The sequence below is a fragment of the Octodon degus genome, unplaced genomic scaffold (assembly GCF_000260255.1).
Source record: "Octodon degus isolate 3935 unplaced genomic scaffold, OctDeg1.0 scaffold00130, whole genome shotgun sequence".
Lineage (NCBI taxonomy): Eukaryota > Metazoa > Chordata > Mammalia > Rodentia > Octodontidae > Octodon > Octodon degus.
The window spans coordinates 5,659,166-5,677,398 of NW_004524706.1; the positions used below are offsets into that span (position 1 = coordinate 5,659,166).

Here is an 18,233-nt window from a genome sequence, read left to right on the forward strand (position 1 = left end):
GATTCAATCCCCAACAATATACTACTACTACTACTACTAATAATAATAATAATAACAACAACAACAACAAAACAAGTGGGGAGGAAGTTCTATTTTAATGACATGAAAATAACTCCTTGAACTTTTTTAAATCTTTTATTTATTTATTTCATACAAGGTCTCACTGTGCAGTTTGGACTCATAGTGAGCCTCCTGTCTCAGCCTCCCTGGTGCTAGAATTACAGGCATGCGCCACCATGCCTAGTTTCGGTGGCCAGCACAGCACACCTAGGGTTTTGGGGCCAGCATAGCATGCGGTGCCAGGGATCAAACCCGGGTCCTTGCACTTGCCAAGTAGGCGCTTGGACCACTAGTTACCTCCCCAGCCCTCCTTGGGTATTTTTGATGGGAGAAAAAAGATGTTGTTAAAATAATATGTATAATGTGACTTTTACCAAAAAGAAAAGGGGGAGAATATCCTGTATGTTGTATACAGAAGGCTGACATATATATCAGTGTATAAAGGAAGGTCTGGAAAGACACTCTAAAAATCAAATGGAAACTTCCATGTATATCAACATATAAGCATATACCAAAACAGTTATTAATTATGTTTAAACTATGGAAGGAATTCTGCCTCTCGGATGCCTTTGAGTCCCTGGCATTTCTACCCTGCTAGTATGGTTTGCAGATTTTGGACTTGCCAATCCACATAATCATGAGAATCACTTTCTAAATCAATCTCTCTCTGCAGATCTATGGGTTCTATTTCCCTGGAGAATTCCAACTAATACAGTACTCAATAAATGATGGGGATAAAATAAAATAAATGATGCAGAAAAACAAAGCCCCAGTAACCTAAACTACAACAACAACAAAATGATGACTACTATTGTTACCACCTAATTGCTCAAGGCAATGCATTTTAAAATTAATTTAAACAAACTCCCAGCTCTAAACAAAGAATTTTTAAAAGGAGCTTCCTCAAGTTCAAGGGCAGAGGAAGAAGTCAAAAAGACAAGAAAGTGTGTGTGAAAACCTGTTCCCCATGATACAACAGGTACCAGCTGCCCACCTACCCCAATGTCAAACTCTGAGCTGACAGGCTTGTGGTCACTGGTCTTCAAAGCCATGTGGCTCTGATAACTCAGCTGAATGATGTTCTTCCCTTTCCAGAGAATCCGGTCACACCAGGCAGGAGCACGACACTTCTCACTGAAATGGAAAGCCCATGCTGGCAACACTCACAGAAACAGTCATGCTCACTTCCTTGCCCTGGCTTAGACAAGTATCAGCGAAGCACAGCCTTTGCATTCATGAGGCCCAGTAATCTGAGACAACAGAAATATTTAGGGCCACCAAGGCATACCCTGTATGCTATGGGTATCATGCAAAGAGCTACGGAACCTCGCTCAAAATCCAAACACAATTCAGACTTATTCTCTGTTCCTTAGTCTCCTATGAGGATAGAAGAGTAAAGACCAATATAAGAGTAAGTACTGGCAAGGAGGTGGTAAAGGGAATAGGCTTTAATTTCCTGAGGTCTGCCTCTGCCTATCTGGGATAGTCTTTGATTTTTCTATGCCTCAGTCCCCATCCTCAGAACACAAGGATAAAAATTCATACTTATCTCAACAGGCTATGCTGAGGATTAGATAATACAAATAAATGAGGTTATATAAATGACTATCAAATAGTATGTGGTACACATTAAACACTAATAACAATACTAACTAGTATCTAATGACCAAGTACAAACCAATTTAGATGAAATCATCTCATCTATGCATAACTGAAAAATATATCAGGATCATGACTTACTGTGGAACAAAGCCTAAACTAAATATTAAATATATATGGAAAATGTGGGGAGAAAGTCCCAGGAATCTAGTGTTCTTCTGCAGGTTCACAAGACAAATACTTCCCAGCATTCCTGGCTTCCATGCCCTCAGCCCAAGGTTGACCTACCTGGTATCCCAGTCATCAGAGCCAGTGTCATACTTGTATGTAGGCTGGAATGTGAGCTCTCCCTCTGTGTAGCCGTCAAAGACAGTCTTGGCTGCCACCTGAATTTTGAGCTATACAAAAGAATAGGAGAAAAATACTTCAGGATAAAACGGTCAAACCTTGAATTAGTGGAGAAAAGGAAATAAATCTGGAATTCAAACCCTAATGAATGGGAAAAGCCCCATTAAAAAAGCTATTCTATGAGATCTTGAATTAACTAACTCGTAGGAAAAGGAGGAAGCTGACAACAATCCTTTCACCTGGAACAGTTTTTAAGGCTCTTTTATAAGAGTAACTGCGTGTTTGGGCCAGTTAGATAGCTCAGTGGTTTTAAGTGTCTGCTTAGGCAAGCTTAGGCAGGTGCAGGGGACCAAGATTTGGTCCCTGCGACAGCCTTGCCCTCAGAGTGGACTGAACAGGCAAATAAATAAATAAATAAATAAATAAGCCACTCAACATAGTTTTCCCACCTAGTACCAAGCAAGTGATCTGTGCTCCTGCTTGTTCCAAATATAAAAATAAAGTTGTGGTCAAGCTGAATTATGTAAACTAGGGAAAGTTCTGTAAATTTGGGGTTCATGGAATAACCCACCTCATAGGGCCATTGGATTCTTTTTTTTTTTTTTTTTTTTTTTTGCGGAGCAGGGAATTGAACTCAGGCCCTTGCACTTGCCAGGGAAGTGCTTATTCTGCTGAGCCATCTCCCCAACTCCATATAGGGCCATTAGAAAGAAAAACCGCAAACATCAAATAGTGCTTGCAATATTTTCTGAAGATAACTAGAATCCTTCCTATTACATTAATTCTGTTAGCTTCTGTTGTACTTTAGAGATAAGGTCTCTCTCTATATATAGCTTAGGCTGGCCTTGAACTCGCTACGTAGCCCAGGATGGCCTCAAAGTCATGATCATCCACCCTTAGCCTCTGAGTGCTGGGATTCCCGGTGTGCACCAATATGAGTGGCTTCCTACTGTATTAACTCTAGAGCTTCTGATGGATCAACTCTCAGCAAGAGAAAACCTACTACTCTCCTGACTCTTCCCTGACCACAAAACTTGGCACTGTACAGATAAGAAGAAAAATGTGAACTCTAAATAGGGGTCAGGTCAACTATCCAAAGGACGCCACTTGCCAACTTCCTAAAAATCTGACTTCCTAAAAACATCATAAAAGGCAACAGGAAGTAAGTTAGATATGAATGCAAGCTGATGCTTCTTGAATAGGTATGTATAGATGGTAAAGCCAACTAGAAAGCAAATAACATAAAATAGATGGTCTTACTTCAGGAAAGACCAGAAAAGAAGATAAGCAAAAATAAGTATCAAACTATAAGTGAAATTTGAATGCCTCAGCCCAGAGCACAGCGGGAATTAACAGATATGGAAGAGAGTGGATTAATGCTGAAAGGGGCACTAAATAGAAAAAAAAAAAATAGTTTACCAAGGACAAAAGATGGAAAGGGAAGAAAATGGATCAACAAATTATTCCATAAAGAAAGACACAGTAAAGATTCTTGTCCTTCATTAATCTGCACTGAGGAAGGAAAATAACAAAGACTTAGAATAATAACAACACTAAGGTTATTAAAGACTGGCATGGGGTGGGATCAGATTAAAAAAGGAAAATGACTTTAACATTTAGAAGAACTTTGACCCCTTGAACAAGTTTGAAATCTACTGAGAGCAGCCAAAAGAAAAGAGAGAAAAAGATTTCCCTCATCCTATGAAATGGCTGATGTCTGAAAAATGAAATTCTATGTCAAACAACAACAGGGGAGAACAGCAGGTTACAGAGCTGCTTCCTGTAGGCAGAGAAGATACTCTGAGTTCTGCCTTACATTGGAGATTTCTGGTGAAGAGAAGGATGGATGTAGGAAGCAGGAGCCATACTCTAATTTTTTTTTTTTTTTTTTTTTTTCCAGAACTGGGGATTGACCTCAGGCCCTTGCACTTGCCAGGGAAGTACTTATTCTACTGAGCCATCTCCCCAGGCCCCTAAATAATTTTTTAATTTTTATTTATTTATTTATTTATTTGTGTGTGTGTGTGTGTGTGTGTGTGTGTGGCCAGCTCAGCCCACCAGGGGGCGGGGCTGGCTGGCATGTGGTGCTGGGGGATTGAACCGTGGTCCCTGTATGTTGCTAAGCTTGTTCTAAGTAGGTGCTTTAGACCACTGAGCCATCTCACCAGCCCCGCCCCTAAATTATTAAATAATCATAAATACACCAACTACTTTCTTTATACAAGTTGGGCCCTTTTAGTCTCAACTTGATACCTCATGAATGAATCAGAAAGAAAAAGCTGTGATCCAAAAGGAGATAGGTGCCTCAAGGAAAGAGCCAATGGGAACCACTGTGGGAGATAGAAATGTAGACAAAATGAAAATGGAACTGGATAGCACCTCAGGGACACCCCCAGCCTGAGGCAGATGAAGCTGAGGGCCAGCAAGCCAGGCTTCCTCCTCTGTCTAGGAGGACACAGGTGGCCATCCGTACCTGATCATATGCATACAGGGTCTGAAAGTCCTTCTCTTCGACGAGTTTTTTCACTTTTTCCACATCCAGATCTTCTATCCTGTAGTTGAGGTCCCCAAGCCACAAGATCACACTGTAAGGACAGAGCACAAAGGTAACAGGGTTTAGGAGGGACTTAAACCCCTTTCATCCATGTGCTTCTGACAGAAGGCCCTTGAGTTTCAGTCTCTGAGGAACTGGGTGGGAAAGTGACTTCACTGTTCCGGGATTTTTTTTTTTTTTTTTCTTTCCTGTCCTATTTAACACCAGATCTAACATGCTGCTTATTCCAAGATTTTTGGTCCAATTCAAGTTCATTATAAGTAGCCTTGCGTTCTCCTTGACTACTCCATTCTCAGACAGTTGAAAAGATGGCCTAATCAGATGTAAAAGACAAGAATTTACCCTACTGCTGGGAAGAGATTAAAAAAAAGAGAAAGAGGAAGGAGGAGAAGAAGGAGAAGGAGAAGACAAAGAAAAAGTAGTAGTAGTAGTAGTAGTACTAGTAGTAGTAGTAAAAGTCATAATCAGCCTTTGTTTCTAGTCAGAATTCCTCTAAACAAAGCTCAGTCTTTGTAGTGGAGCCTGGATTTAACCACCACCATTTCACTGGTTGGCTCATTCTGCACTCCTGGGAATAGATTTGACAGGTGGTTTATTACACCTGCTGCTTTGGGAGAAAGCAACCTGAAAACTCCCTAATGACATCACACAACTCTTGAAGCCTAACAGTGCTGCATCTGAAGCCAACAGCCATGCCTGTAGAGCACCTGCACAGCAGTCCACCCATTCCCCAGGTAAACGCGTCCACAGGCTGAAGGCAGACGACTGACCAGCACTCCTCAACCTCATAAACTGGTGTGCTGCAAGTGCCCAGCATGGAGTGGCTCAGCTAGAAGACGTGCTTCCTGCCACAGGTCACAGAAGACAAAAGCCATCCTGCCAGCCCCCAGGACACCAGCACACTAAGACGGCTCCACTGCAGCAGCAGGCAGGATGAGAAGTGTGACTTGTTTATTCCCCGGCAAGCACCGTGGCTCCAGTGGCTTCTTCCTCTTTGTAAAAGAAGTGGCATAAGCTTCTACTGTTACCACAGAGTCTGAAATTCTAAACCTCTGAATTCAGTCAAATAAGTTTTAGAAATAAATGAAATAGCGAATGAACAAAGACATACAAGATGCGTTAGGTAGACGTAGTCATAGCTTTATAAAGCTGAATCAAGAGCAAAAAAGACCAAGTAGAGGCAAACAAGCACAGTCCAACTCTGTTACACATGCTCTGGAAAAGCAAACATAAAATCCTAAAACATACTTCTAAAAACTTTGTTCAAGGTGCTTTTCCTTTGGTTGCTTTCCTCACAATGCCAGGTCAAGGCATATCCATATTAAAATAAATCTTCATTTTTTCCAGGGATAAATGATGTTTGAGAATGATTCTACTGGTCTACCAGCTTGTATGTCAGGAAACTAAAACTTGCCTAGAACTATAAATTGCAAGTAACTGACTGCTGGAAGGTACCCTACCCCAGAAGTCACCTCCCCAGCAACTATAGATATAGAGCCCACAATTCTCCACACCACACCCAGAGAGCAGTATGAGGAAGAAGTCCAGACTCACTCATGCTTGCTGATGGTGAGAGCAGGAAGGCTGGGGTCAACCTGGCAAAACTGCATTCGAGAACAAATGTCCTTATAGTCTTGGTTCCTCCTCTCATACTCTTCTGTGTGGGCTGCCAAGTGAGAATTCACAATGCAGATGCTGGTGTTGTGCAACTGGAACCTGATTGCCACGCCTCCTTTGTTACCCTATTAAAAGGATCCAAAATAATCTAATCCACAATTTAACTGTTCAGTCACTTAATCCTTTTAGTATGTTTTGTCTTGCCTAGTCTTCATCATAACCCTATGAGGTTATCATCTAATAGTCTACAGATAAAGCAAACCCTTGAAGGTAAAATGACTAGCTCATCACTGGAAAGCCGAGCCCAGGGCCTGGTGCTCTCAATCCAGAGGTCTTTTCTCTTCGTCACAGCCAGCCATGTATGCTTTTCCTCTCCACACAAAGCTCAGCTCTTGTAAGAGAACATAAGAGCAGGACTCAGCCTCAAGAAGTAGAAGAAACTGTAAAGCTTCTGTCCTCTTTGCTTTCCTTGGTAACCCCATATAATTTCTGTACCATGCTTCTTACATTAAATGCGGAGTAAACATGAGGACAGGTGCTGGCTGGGCAAACCAGCCAGCAATTTGCTAACATGCAGCTTCTAACTAGTTTGCTCGATCTAGCCTTCTAATCAGGATATGTGTAGTCTGCATTGCAGGCTGAGTCAAGCGGCTGAGGAGATAGCTCATGCGCACAGCACCTACCTGGCAAGAGCCACGCTCTGAATTCAAGTCCCAGTACCTCCCCAAAAAGCTAAATAAATCAAAATGTTAAGGATCAAAATCTTTACGTGGCCCACATTATAACCAAGAACTCACCATCCTCCCCATGATTCCTGTCCCTACAGTCTCAGTTTCCACTTCTGAGATGTACGCTGCATGTTCCTGTTTGACATATAACAGTAGCATGATCCCAACCATTCGAATGAGCTTCACCTAGAAAGTATAGCCAAATATTCAAGTCATGCAATCAGAGAGAAACTGCAAATAAGAATAAATACTCGCAAAGTAAAAGTGACTCTAAAACTGGCTGAGAGGATTAATGTATCTCCTTCCCACCAAGAGGGCAGGGGATCACCTGTTTGATTCTCTGAACGTGCTACATGATAAACTAAAAGGTTACAAATGCCAAGATCTTGCATCTCTCCACCCAGAGGAGATCCTTCCAGAGGACCGAACTAGAAATAGGATAATTAGGACTGGTTGATAGTAAAGGATATGGAGACGCTAAAAAATTATCTGAGCCAGGAATAGTGGCACACACCTCTAATCCAGCATTTGGGAGGCTGAGGCAGGAGGATTGCCATGAGTTCACAGACTGGGCTACAAAATGAGACCCTGTCTCAAAATGAAACAAAAAAAATAAATAAAACAAAGCAAAACAAAACAAAACACCCTAAAACCATCGAGAATTTCCCTATATGGTAACACTAAATTAAAAGGTCCCTGGCTCCTCTCTTTACCTTAGCATATTTGGTTTTTGTTTTTTTGTTTGTTTTTTTTTTTGGTTGTTGTTGTTATTGTTGTTTTGGTGGAACCGGGGATTGAACTCAGGCCCTTGTGCTTGCCAGGGAAGTGCTTATTCCACTAAGCCATCTCCCCGGCCCCTACCTTAGCATATTTGGCGTCTGGATGAAGACTTTCCGAGACAGCTTTAAACCACTCTTCCTCCTTTGGAGTATCATGAAAGAAAAAGGCTTCCTTACTTAAATCAAGCTCCTGAAACCTATTGGAGAAGCAACCAATTAGCATGGCAACATTCAGATCAGACATTCTCAAACTGATTAAGGAGCATACGTCCTTGCCTTCTAGCTAAGCTGCAGGACCCTCAGCTGGAGAAATAAAATACTTAAGACCCAAAGAACTAAATGCAGTGGAGCTTGTGAGATGTTTTTATACATACCAGCCCACTGCCCCTTCATGCCACAGCCTACAAGTACTTGTTAGCACCCCCGTTTTGCATCTGCAATCACTCATTCACACAAGCACCAAACAGCAACCTGGGACTCAAAGTTAGGTCTGAGTATATTCCAAATTCTAGTGCTTTACAGTGTACCATGTGGCAGCAGCCTGCTGTTCCTCCCCACCAATGGTGCCCAATACAGTAATAAGAGGATAGTAAGAGGGGAAAAAAATTAACTAATGGGACTTTCTTTAGCTAATCTGCTTTCCTGGGAAAAGATATTTTTGGTTTTTGCTTTTTGGATATTTGGGGTTTTTTTATAGACAGGGTCTTGCCATGTAGCTCAGGCTGGTCTTGAACTCACTATGTAGTCCAGGCTGGCCTCAAACTTGTGGCAGTCCTCCTGCCTTGACCTCCCAAGTGCTGGGATTACAGTCATGCGCTATAGCATCCCACATATATTTTCGTTTTCTGTCCAAAAGGGTTGAATGTCTAAGTAACAAAATTCAGTTCAGCATGAAATAATTGTAACAGAATGCTACAATGAAAACGCTGAGCACAGCACTTGGTCAGACCTTTGTTTACCAGGAATAAAAACACCAGCGAAGCAGCTGCTACTAAGCACATGGTCATTTTTCAATTCCTTCACCCGTCATGAAGATTTGGTTACATATTCGTGTCCTCGCTCCTTCAGGACAACCATCCCTTCTGAAGGATGGAAAGGCAAATGAAGTGAAGCACTTACCCTACACAGTATACATCTGGGGCCTGGATACCATGGCTCAGCCAGGGCCGGAGGCATTCTTTGGGGGACTGTCCATTCACATTGTATGTTCCCACAAAAAATCTGTCACACACAAAAAATCCCCATCAGTAATTAAGAAGCACTTTGGAGATCTCGACAGAGGAAGACATTTTCTGCTGACTTTGCCTTTCTCAGTCTCTATGGAGTAGCATTTTAAGAATAAGAACTGTCGGGGCTAGAGAGATGGCTCAGTGGTCTAAAGCGCCTACTTGGAGCAGGCTTGGCAAAGCACTGGGACCGTGGTTCGATCCTCCAGCACCACATGCCAGCCGGCCCCGCCCCCTGGTGGGCTGAGCTGGCCACACACACACACACACACACACACACACACACACACTAAATGAATGTAAAAATAAATAAATAAAACCAAAAAAAATTATAAAAAAAAAGAATAAGAACTGTCATACATTTAACCTAGACCAGTGACTATGGCACCAAGGAGTGACTGGCAGGTTGTCATGACGTTTGTTGCTTTTGTAGGCACAACTTCAAGCAGTTTACTTTGAATATTCTTATATCCCTTAAATAGCTATTATGCCACCATCATCCACAAAACTATTTCTTACTCTGTGTATATTACCAAAATAAAAAAATAAAAAGTACATTAGTAATTAGTTTTGGCGGGAAAGCAACACACAGTGTTCAAAAGGTTATTTCTTTACCATTATTCACTGTTTATATTCCTAGAAACAATGTTATTTTTTCTTATACTTTCAACACAATGCTTTTTAAAAATCTAGCAGAATCCTACAGCCTATATTCATTTCAAGTAATCCTGTCTAAAAAGATGACCAAACATTAATTTAACTTCATTTTAAATGATTTTTGGGCTGGGCATGGCAGCTCATGCCTGTAATGTCAGCATTCAGGAGGCTGAAGCAGGAGAATTACCTTGAGTTTAAGGCTAGCCTAGGCTACATAGTGAGTTCATGGCCAGGGTGAAGTGCCTATCAAGACCCTGTCTCAAAAAACCAGAATAAATGAATGAATGAATGATCTCTTTAAAGGCCCAGAAGGACCAAGAGAAAATAAAATCTTTGACACAGGGGCTGGTGAGATGGCTCAGTGGTCTAAAGCACCTACTTAGAACAAGCTTAGCAAAGCACAGGGACCATGGTTCAATCCCCCAGCACCACATGCCAGCCAGCCCCGCCCCCTGGTGGGCTGAGCTGGCCACACACACACACACACACACACACACACACAAATAAAATTTAAAAAAAAAATCTTTGACACACAAAACTCAAGATATCTTTCTTCTGAACCCAGTTTTCTCTAAATATTTCGGAAGTATCAGCAAGCTGTGCTACTTATACAATATCTACCATACTCTCTGCCCAGAAATGGCACAGAATGAATAGAATCACTCGCTTTGCAAATAAAGAACAAGATCCTACAGAATGATTTGCTTTCAGATTTAGGAATTGGAGGGAAATGCTTAAATTCCAGAGGGCTGAATGATCATTTTACTTTGAAAACAGTCAACAAGCTGGTTAACTACCTGAAGTTCTGGATATAGGTATAATCATCTTCTTTCTGTACGAGATGTGACTTTACAATTGTATCTCGCAGTCCAAACTTCTGCATCGATAAAATATGAGCCTTGTCTGATACTGTGATAGTGGAAGAGCGAACCAGGTCAGTAATTTCGGACTTGGATTTATTCTGTCTGGAAAAATAAAAACATTTTTATTCATATTTTGATGAGTGCTGCTTGGCAAAATAAATGAATATGAAGCTAGGAGTTTTTACACACAAGTATCTGAATCGCAGGACAATAAAGGAAGCCAAAGCAAAATTTATTCACTAAAACATCATTTCTAGGGCTGGGGAAATAGCTCAGCAGCTTAAGTGTCTATCTGGCAAATGGAAGGTCCTGAGTTTGATCCCCAGTAACAAAAAAAAAAAAAAAAAAAATCATTTCTATAGGAAATTAAGCAACTTACATGTTGTTGATTGTACAATATGTTGGTCTGAAGATTTTTCTGATAACAGTCAGATAATCTTAAGGCAAAAGGGGGCCTTGAAAATTATCTAACATACTTCATTTTCAGGAAAGAAAAATGAAAGCCAGCACCATCCAGGATTTGTCCAGCTGAATGATGGCAGAGTATGGATTACACCTGGGATTGCACAGAGCTACTTCTAGACTCTCATGCCTCCTATAAGAAGACCTATAAATAGCAGATTCTTTGGCTCCATACTCCTGCTTCTTTATTTCCCTTTCACAGGAATAATACAAAGTAATACGGGAGAGGAAATTTACATTTTGTTGCTATTTAGTGGCACACTACAAATTATTCAACTTAAGCAAAATTTGAGGGCCGGCAAGATAGCTCAGCGGACCAAGTGCCTTCTTAGGCAAGAACAGGGACCAAGGTTCAATCCACTGCACCACTTGCCATGCTGGCGACCAAGTCCCAGTGTGGTGGCACACACCTGTAATCCTAGCACTGGGGAGGCTGAGACAGGAGGACCACTACAAGTGAGACCCTGTACCAAATATATATATTTAAAAAATTGACATATTTACTTAATAGAACCCTGTGTAACAGTCTTAGAAACTTTTGTTGACTGTCATTTATTAAACTAGGATATAGGGGCCAGGGAGATGGCTCAGTAGAATAAGCGCTTTCCTGGCAAGCACAAGGGCCTGAGTTCAATCCCTGGTTCCGCAAAAAAAAAAATAATGATAAAAATAAACTAAGATATATATGGCACTTAAACCTTTTTTGATCCTTCATCAATACCAAGTGTTTAATGTTACTATCATTAGTAACATACTAATTAAAGCTATGCAAGAATATTTCTCTGGGCCAGGGATATAGCTCCGTGGCATAAGCGCCTGCCTGACAAGTGCGAGGTCTTGAGCTTACTCCCTGGTACCACAAGAAAAAAAAAAAAAAAAAAAAAGAGAATAAATCTCTGTATATCAAGATGGCTCAGGAGCAAATTGAGAATGACAGCTCTAGCTTCACTTTTAATTTCAGGGATTTTTCACTTCTACATAAGTGCCAATTAAAATTAAAAAAATAAGAAAGTAGTTTTATCTTGACCAAGTAATTCTGGCTATGATCTGTAGGGGGCAATGGAGTATGAACTAAATATAATAGCACAGAACATCAGGAAAAATTGAAAAATAAATTAAATATTTTCAAAATCAGGAAATAAAGGGCCTGCCTGATGGCTCAGCATACCTGCTTAGGCAGTGCACAGTGGCTGGGCCCGGGGTGCCATGTTGGACCCGCCCCCAGGGCATGCTGAGCAGGATTGAGACTGGGTGTGGTGGGCATGCGCCTGTAATCCCAGTGCTTGGGAGGCTGAAAACAGGAGGATCACTATGAGTCTGATCTACCTGATGAGACCCTGTAGACCCTGTATCCCCTGTAGTAAATGTGAAAAAAAAAAAGTCAGGAAACACTTTTTTAAAAAATGGGAGGGGGGCCAGGGAGATGGCTCAGTGGAATAAGTGATTCCCTGGCAAGTGCAAGGGCCTGAGTGCAATCCCCAGTTCCGCAAAAAAAAAAAAAAAAAAAAAGACAAGACATTTCTTTTTCAGGTTTTTTTTTTTTAGGATACAGGATCTCACTATGCAGTTTGAACTCGTAATGATCCTCCTGTATCAGCTTCCCCAGCTCTGTTACAGGCCTGAGCCACCATACACAGGTTTCAGGGCTGGCACGGGATGTGATATTAGGGATCAAACTCAGGTCCTTGAGCTTGCCAGGTAGGTGCTTAGACAACTGAGCTATCTCCCCAGCCCCCAGACATTTTTAATTTTTTACATTTTTGAGAGAAGGTTAGAAGGCCAAGTTTAAAATACTAAAAGTTGCTACTTGCTAGTTCTGAGATGTTGGATGATAAATAAGTTAACACCTGAATTACTTTAGTTCCAAAACATAGAAAGATACTTAACCCTTAGTTAAAACAAGATAGTCAGGGACAGCCAGATAGCTCAGCGGACTAAAACATCTGCTTAGGCAGAGCAAAGCAGAAGCTCCAGCCCCATCCCTGGGGCACGCTGAGATAGAGACTGGGCATGGTGGTGGAAGCCTGTAATCCCAGTGCTTGGAAGGCTGAAAACAGGAGAATCACTAGGAGTCCAATCTGTTTAGTGAGACCCTGTAGTCCCTGTAGACTCTGTTCAAATACATTAAAAAAATTTTTTTTTAAATAAAGTAAGGGGCTGGGGAGATAGTGCAGTAGAATAAGCGCTTCCCTGGCAAGCGCAAGGGCCTGAGTTCAATCCCCAGTTCCACCAAAAAAGAAAAAAGAAAACAACAAAACGAGATAGTGATTTTAAAATGATGATGTCTAGTAGCCACAATAAGTATTCAGTGACTGTCAGGTATGGCAAACATCCCCGAGGCCAGGGCTTCTTACATCATGCACAGCAACGGTCTCAGTTCTCTAATGAAACCTTCAGTCCTAAGAGATATAAGTGAAGGCAGAGCGGCACTACCTTGTGAGTGAGTTCTCTGCTTTGTCCTGACCTCCAGAGCTTTGGTCCCCAAGCAGACTTTTCCCATTTGATCTTGAGTTGTCAAAGTTAGAACCACCTGGAGAATAAGAGAAAGGGTTAAAACATAGGACATATGTTTTAATACAGAGACCAAGACTTCACTAACGGTAGTCTAGGAATCATTGGTAGTCCACATACTCTCGTAAGCAACCAAAAGACCCATGCTAATGTATGAGTAAAGTCCACACAAAATATACAGAGGAGAAAAGTATTTCTTCACTTGGATGTCTTTACTGTGGAAAACATAACAAATCTATCTAGTCTAAGTCTGTTTTCTTAGAGAAGAGTATATATTATAGAATGAAGAGAACTATAAAATCTGAGTCAGTTTTATCACCAGCTTATTACTATCCTATTATCTATCACCTATTATTTATTAACATTTTAACTTTCCACAAGCCACCTGACCTCTCTTAATCTCGGTAAATGATCTGTTCTGCCTTCCCTACAGGCTCATTGCCAAGATCAAATGAGTTGACAAGTAAGCACTTTAATAGCCACACAACATACTATAACAGAAGACAGTGATCTTATTACCATCTGCTGCAAGCGAGTCTTTAGCTCCATAGAGGAGAAAGGCAAAGGTCAGAGATCTAAAATTGGAAAGGATCTAAGTGCTCTGGGAATAAGAAGTGCTTGTCATTGTCAACAAATTGCCTTGAAAACCAAAGAACCCAAGATGATCAACAAAGAAATATTTTGGGAAATTTGTTAATCCAAGATAAACCTAAAAAGGAAAATTAATCTGCCAAGAGCTTCTTTGCTCCTTAAAAGCCAAACTTCTTGTCAACAGGGGACAACATGAAGAAGCCACAGAGATGTGACATCAATATACAAGTTATGGGAAGGCACCCAGGAGGCATGAACCACTGCCAAAGAATTCTGCTCTGAAGATTATTACTAAACATGGATTTCTCAAACATGTATCCATAAACTAAAAAAAAAAAAAAAAAACCTGCTGAAAAATAAAACGATTATTTGAAACATGCAAATAGTTACACTTCAATGCTGCCACTGAAACCCTATGGGCTGGACGTTATGCCCTTCCCATTCATATGCTGAAATCTTAAGCCCGGAGATGCGAACAGTAGGGTTTGCAGAACACCTAGGTGACACGAGAGGAGCCTCCAGAATGGTACCCTTAAGAAGAAGACACAGAGTCGCCACCTCCCTCCCCCGTTTCTGTGTGAGGACACATAGAAATGACAGCCCTAAGTAAGCAGGAGTGTCCTGAGCAGACACTGGATCTATCGGCACCTTGATCTTGGACTTCCCAGCCTCCAGAACAGTGAGAAGTAGGTCTTTTGTTGTAAGCCGCCCCTGGTGTCCTGTTAAGGCAGGCTACATGGAGTAAGACGCAAGGGCCTTTCTATTTTGCTTTGGAAATGTCTTTCAAATCAATATATTCCCATTCCCAATATCACTATGCTAATCTAGGTTACCAATGTCTCCCTTGAATGGCTACAACAGCCTTAACTAGTCTTTAATTTCTTTTCTCGCCCTTATATTCCAACCCAATCTCCGTACCATGGCTGAGATTTTTTTTTTAGGGGTGGGGAAATTTTATCTGATCACATTACTTCAAACCTTTTAAACACTCCACACTAAGTAAACCTAAGTCCCTCCATACAGTTACCAAGGTTCCACTCAGTCTGGATCCTGCCACTGTGCCAGTTATACCCAATCAACCCTCTGGCCGCCATTTCCTTAATGCCAGAGCAGTTACTACAGCTAGGCAAAGACCCCATCACAAACTAGCTCCCCTCTTCCCCACTGCACTTGCGGTAGTGTAGCAGCTAATTCCCGCTCATCCTGTAGGGTCACCATACTCTTCCTGTAAATGGCCAGAATGAATGTCCTACGCTAGTCAGTGGTGGGGAACCCAAGTACATTCACAGCGGCCGATTTGCATCACTAAAAGCTCTAAAAGGTTCGTCATCACAGTTCTAGACTTTGATCTTGGTCCCAGCTATTCAACTCTGCCATGATAATGCAAATTAAGTTTTAATTATGAATCTTGAAATCTGAATATCATATAATTTTCACACATCATACATTTTAGTCTTTTTAAACATTTCAAATGTAGCCTGCCAGGCACTGTGGCTTACATTTATGTAGTCCCAGCTATTGGACGTTCAGCACCAGCCTGGTAGCATAGCCAAATGCTGTTTCAAAATTAAGGAAAGAAAGATGAGAAAGAGGGAAGGAGGGAGGGAAGGGAAACAAAGAATGAAAACCATTCTTAGCAGAGGAGCTGAATCCAGCCAAATTCATACACAGGTGTGCGCCATCACGCCCAGCTCCTGACTTTAGTGTTCAGCTAGCTCCCTGTATTTCACCCAGCCTGGCCTCAATTGCTATGCATTCTATTTTTTTCTCCCTATGTAGACTAAACTCACGGAGAAGGCAACTACATCTGACTTATCCATGAGCACATTAGAAATACTACAACTTGACAACTCAAGAGAAAAGGTGAAAGGGAACTAAACCATTTGGGAGCCATATAAATACATTGATAACCAAGTTCAAGCCTGTAGCATTCTTTGGAATGTCTAAGGTAATCTTCCCGTTGTCGTTGTTGAATTCTCATTCAACATACAATAAACATGAGAAAGGGAAAACTAGAATAGGCTTTTCTCTGGGTTCTTTTGTTTGTTTTTTTAGGTCTTTTAAGACAGGAGTAGGGACAACCTGCTTGCCCCCCCCCACACACACACACACAAGAGCTTTCTTTTCCTTAATAAATATATTCTGCTAAAAAAAAAAAAAAAAAAAAAAAAAAGACAGGCTCTCCCTATGTAGCTCCAGCTCTCAAATTCTATATGCAGCCCAGCCTGGCCTCAAATTTATTTTTTTAAACAAAAGAAGTTTAAAAATGGGGGGGGGGAACCCACCATTAGAAACAATACAGAATTTCATTACATGGCCTCTAATTTAATATCTTCTCCCTCAGTCTCCTGAGTGCTGGGATTATAGGTATGTATCACTATGCCTAGTTAAAATAGATTTTTGAAAGTTTTACTATCCCATGGTTACTTAGTTTGCTTATTTTTTGGCTGGATGTACCCCCATAATCCCAGCACTCAGAAGGCTGAAGTAGGAGGAGCACTACCAATATCAGGCTAGCCTGGGCAGCACAGTGAGACACTGTCTCCTTAAAAAAAGAAAACATTTCTGAACCAAATCCAACTATAGCCCCTCTTATTTTATTATAAACTATACAGCCTACAAAACTAAAGTACTTAGACTACAGAATAAGATCCTGGGACATATACTAGAATGGCTACAATTTTAAAAACTAATGATACTAGTTGCTATAAGGATACAGAGGGGCCAGGGAGATGGCTCAGTAGAATAAGTGCTTGCCTGGAAAGCATAAGGGCCTGTGTTCAATCCCCAATTCTGAAAAAAAAAAAAAAAAAAAAAAGGATACAGAACAACAGTAACTTTTTGATCATAATAAGATAGAAAATAGTATACTACTTTGGAAAACAATCTGGCAGTTTCTTTCAGTATTAAAGTCTTACCATATGATGCAGCATTCTACACATACGTATGTACTGATTTGAAAATTTATGTCCACATAAAAATATTGCAAGCTGAGCATAGTGGTATATGCCTGCACTCCACATTATTCAGGAGGCTTAAGCTGCAGGTCTGCAAGTTTGCGGTCAGTCTGGGCAATTCAGTGAGACTCTGTCTTAAAAGAGGGGGAGGTAAGTATATCATATGTGCACACAAACACGGCAAGTCTGCATCTTGTGCTATGAGTAACCACTACAAAGACAACAATATGCAATGCATTAATTATTGAAACTGTCCTACTAATTGGTTTTGAAACTGTCTCATTGCTATTTGTCTCTAAACAAAATTAATTTAAAAAAATGGCAAAATGAAATCCACCAATCTGCGTAACTAATAAGTGCTAACAACAGCAACGACAAAGGCGGGGCCAGGCATGGTGGCACACACCTGGGATCCCAGCACTGAGATGCTGAGGCAAGAGGACTGCAAGGTTCAAGGCCAACCTGAATTACATAGTGAGACTTTATTTCAAAAAATAAAATAAAATAAAAGGCTGGGGACACAAATTTAGTGGCAAAATGCTTGCCTAATCCTGCAGGAAAAAAAAAAAAAAGGAAAGGGAAAGCCCTGCACACAATGTTTACAGCTCTGCAGCGTGGTGACACACGTCTAACCCCAGCAGTGAGGAGGCTGAGGCAAGAGGATCATAGCGAGTTTGAGGCCAGCATGGGCTACAAGACTACATAAGGTGTTCAAGCCTGTCTGAACTGTGTAGCAAGACCCTGTCTCAATCAAAAAAGAAAAAAGGGGTCAGAGATGTGGCTCAGGGCTAGAGATGTAGTTCAGAGGCAAAAGTGCCTGCCTGGCAAGTGCAAGGTCCTGAGTTGGATTCCCTGTACCAAAAAAAAAAAAAAAAAAGTTTACAGCAAATTTATGATTGCCAAAAATCAGAAGTCTAAGCTAGCTAGCTGGCTGGCTGGTTGGCTGGCTGGCTGGCTGGCTTTCCTTCTTTCTTTCTTTTGGGTGGGTAACTACTCCCCAGGGTGTGTTTGTTTGTTTGTTTGTTTGTTTGTTTTAATGTTTTATTTATGGGGCCAGCCAAATAGCTCAGGAAATTAAAGTGCCTGTAAGTAGGCAGGGGCCGGTCCATCCCAGGTCTACTGTTCCCTGCTGGCCCCGCCCCAGGGCATGCTGAGACAGCGATTGAGACTGGGCATGATGACATGGTCCTGTAATCCCAGCTCTTGGGAGGCTGTAAACAGGTGGATCACTGAGTTGGATCTAGTAGTGAGACCCTGAACATCCTGTAGACCCTTCCCTAA

The 18,233-nt window shown here is 41.3% G+C and overlaps 1 protein-coding gene across 2 annotated transcripts in view; it reads right to left on the reverse strand.

The window, feature by feature from the left end:
• The window catches only part of Inpp5b (inositol polyphosphate-5-phosphatase B), a 62,062-nt gene that overhangs the window by 10,253 nt on the left and 33,576 nt on the right, over positions 1–18,233 (reverse strand). The window contains exons 1-11 of one of the 2 annotated variants that reach the window (XM_023701113.1): positions 15,495–15,532; positions 15,283–15,365; positions 13,327–13,423; positions 10,366–10,533; positions 8,805–8,906; positions 7,768–7,882; positions 6,976–7,092; positions 6,116–6,303; positions 4,481–4,592; positions 1,948–2,057; positions 1,059–1,194 (exon numbers count right to left, since the gene is read on the reverse strand). In XM_023701113.1, coding sequence (XP_023556881.1) covers positions 1,059–1,194; positions 1,948–2,057; positions 4,481–4,592; positions 6,116–6,303; positions 6,976–7,092; positions 7,768–7,882; positions 8,805–8,906; positions 10,366–10,533; positions 13,327–13,423; positions 15,283–15,325 — 1,188 coding nt within the window. In that variant the 5' untranslated portion in view covers positions 15,326–15,365; positions 15,495–15,532. Of the gene's footprint in view, positions 1–1,058; positions 1,195–1,947; positions 2,058–4,480; positions 4,593–6,115; positions 6,304–6,975; positions 7,093–7,767; positions 7,883–8,804; positions 8,907–10,365; positions 10,534–13,326; positions 13,424–15,282; positions 15,366–15,494; positions 15,533–18,233 lie in introns of those variants that run through there. The other variant, XM_023701112.1, reaches the window with a different exon arrangement.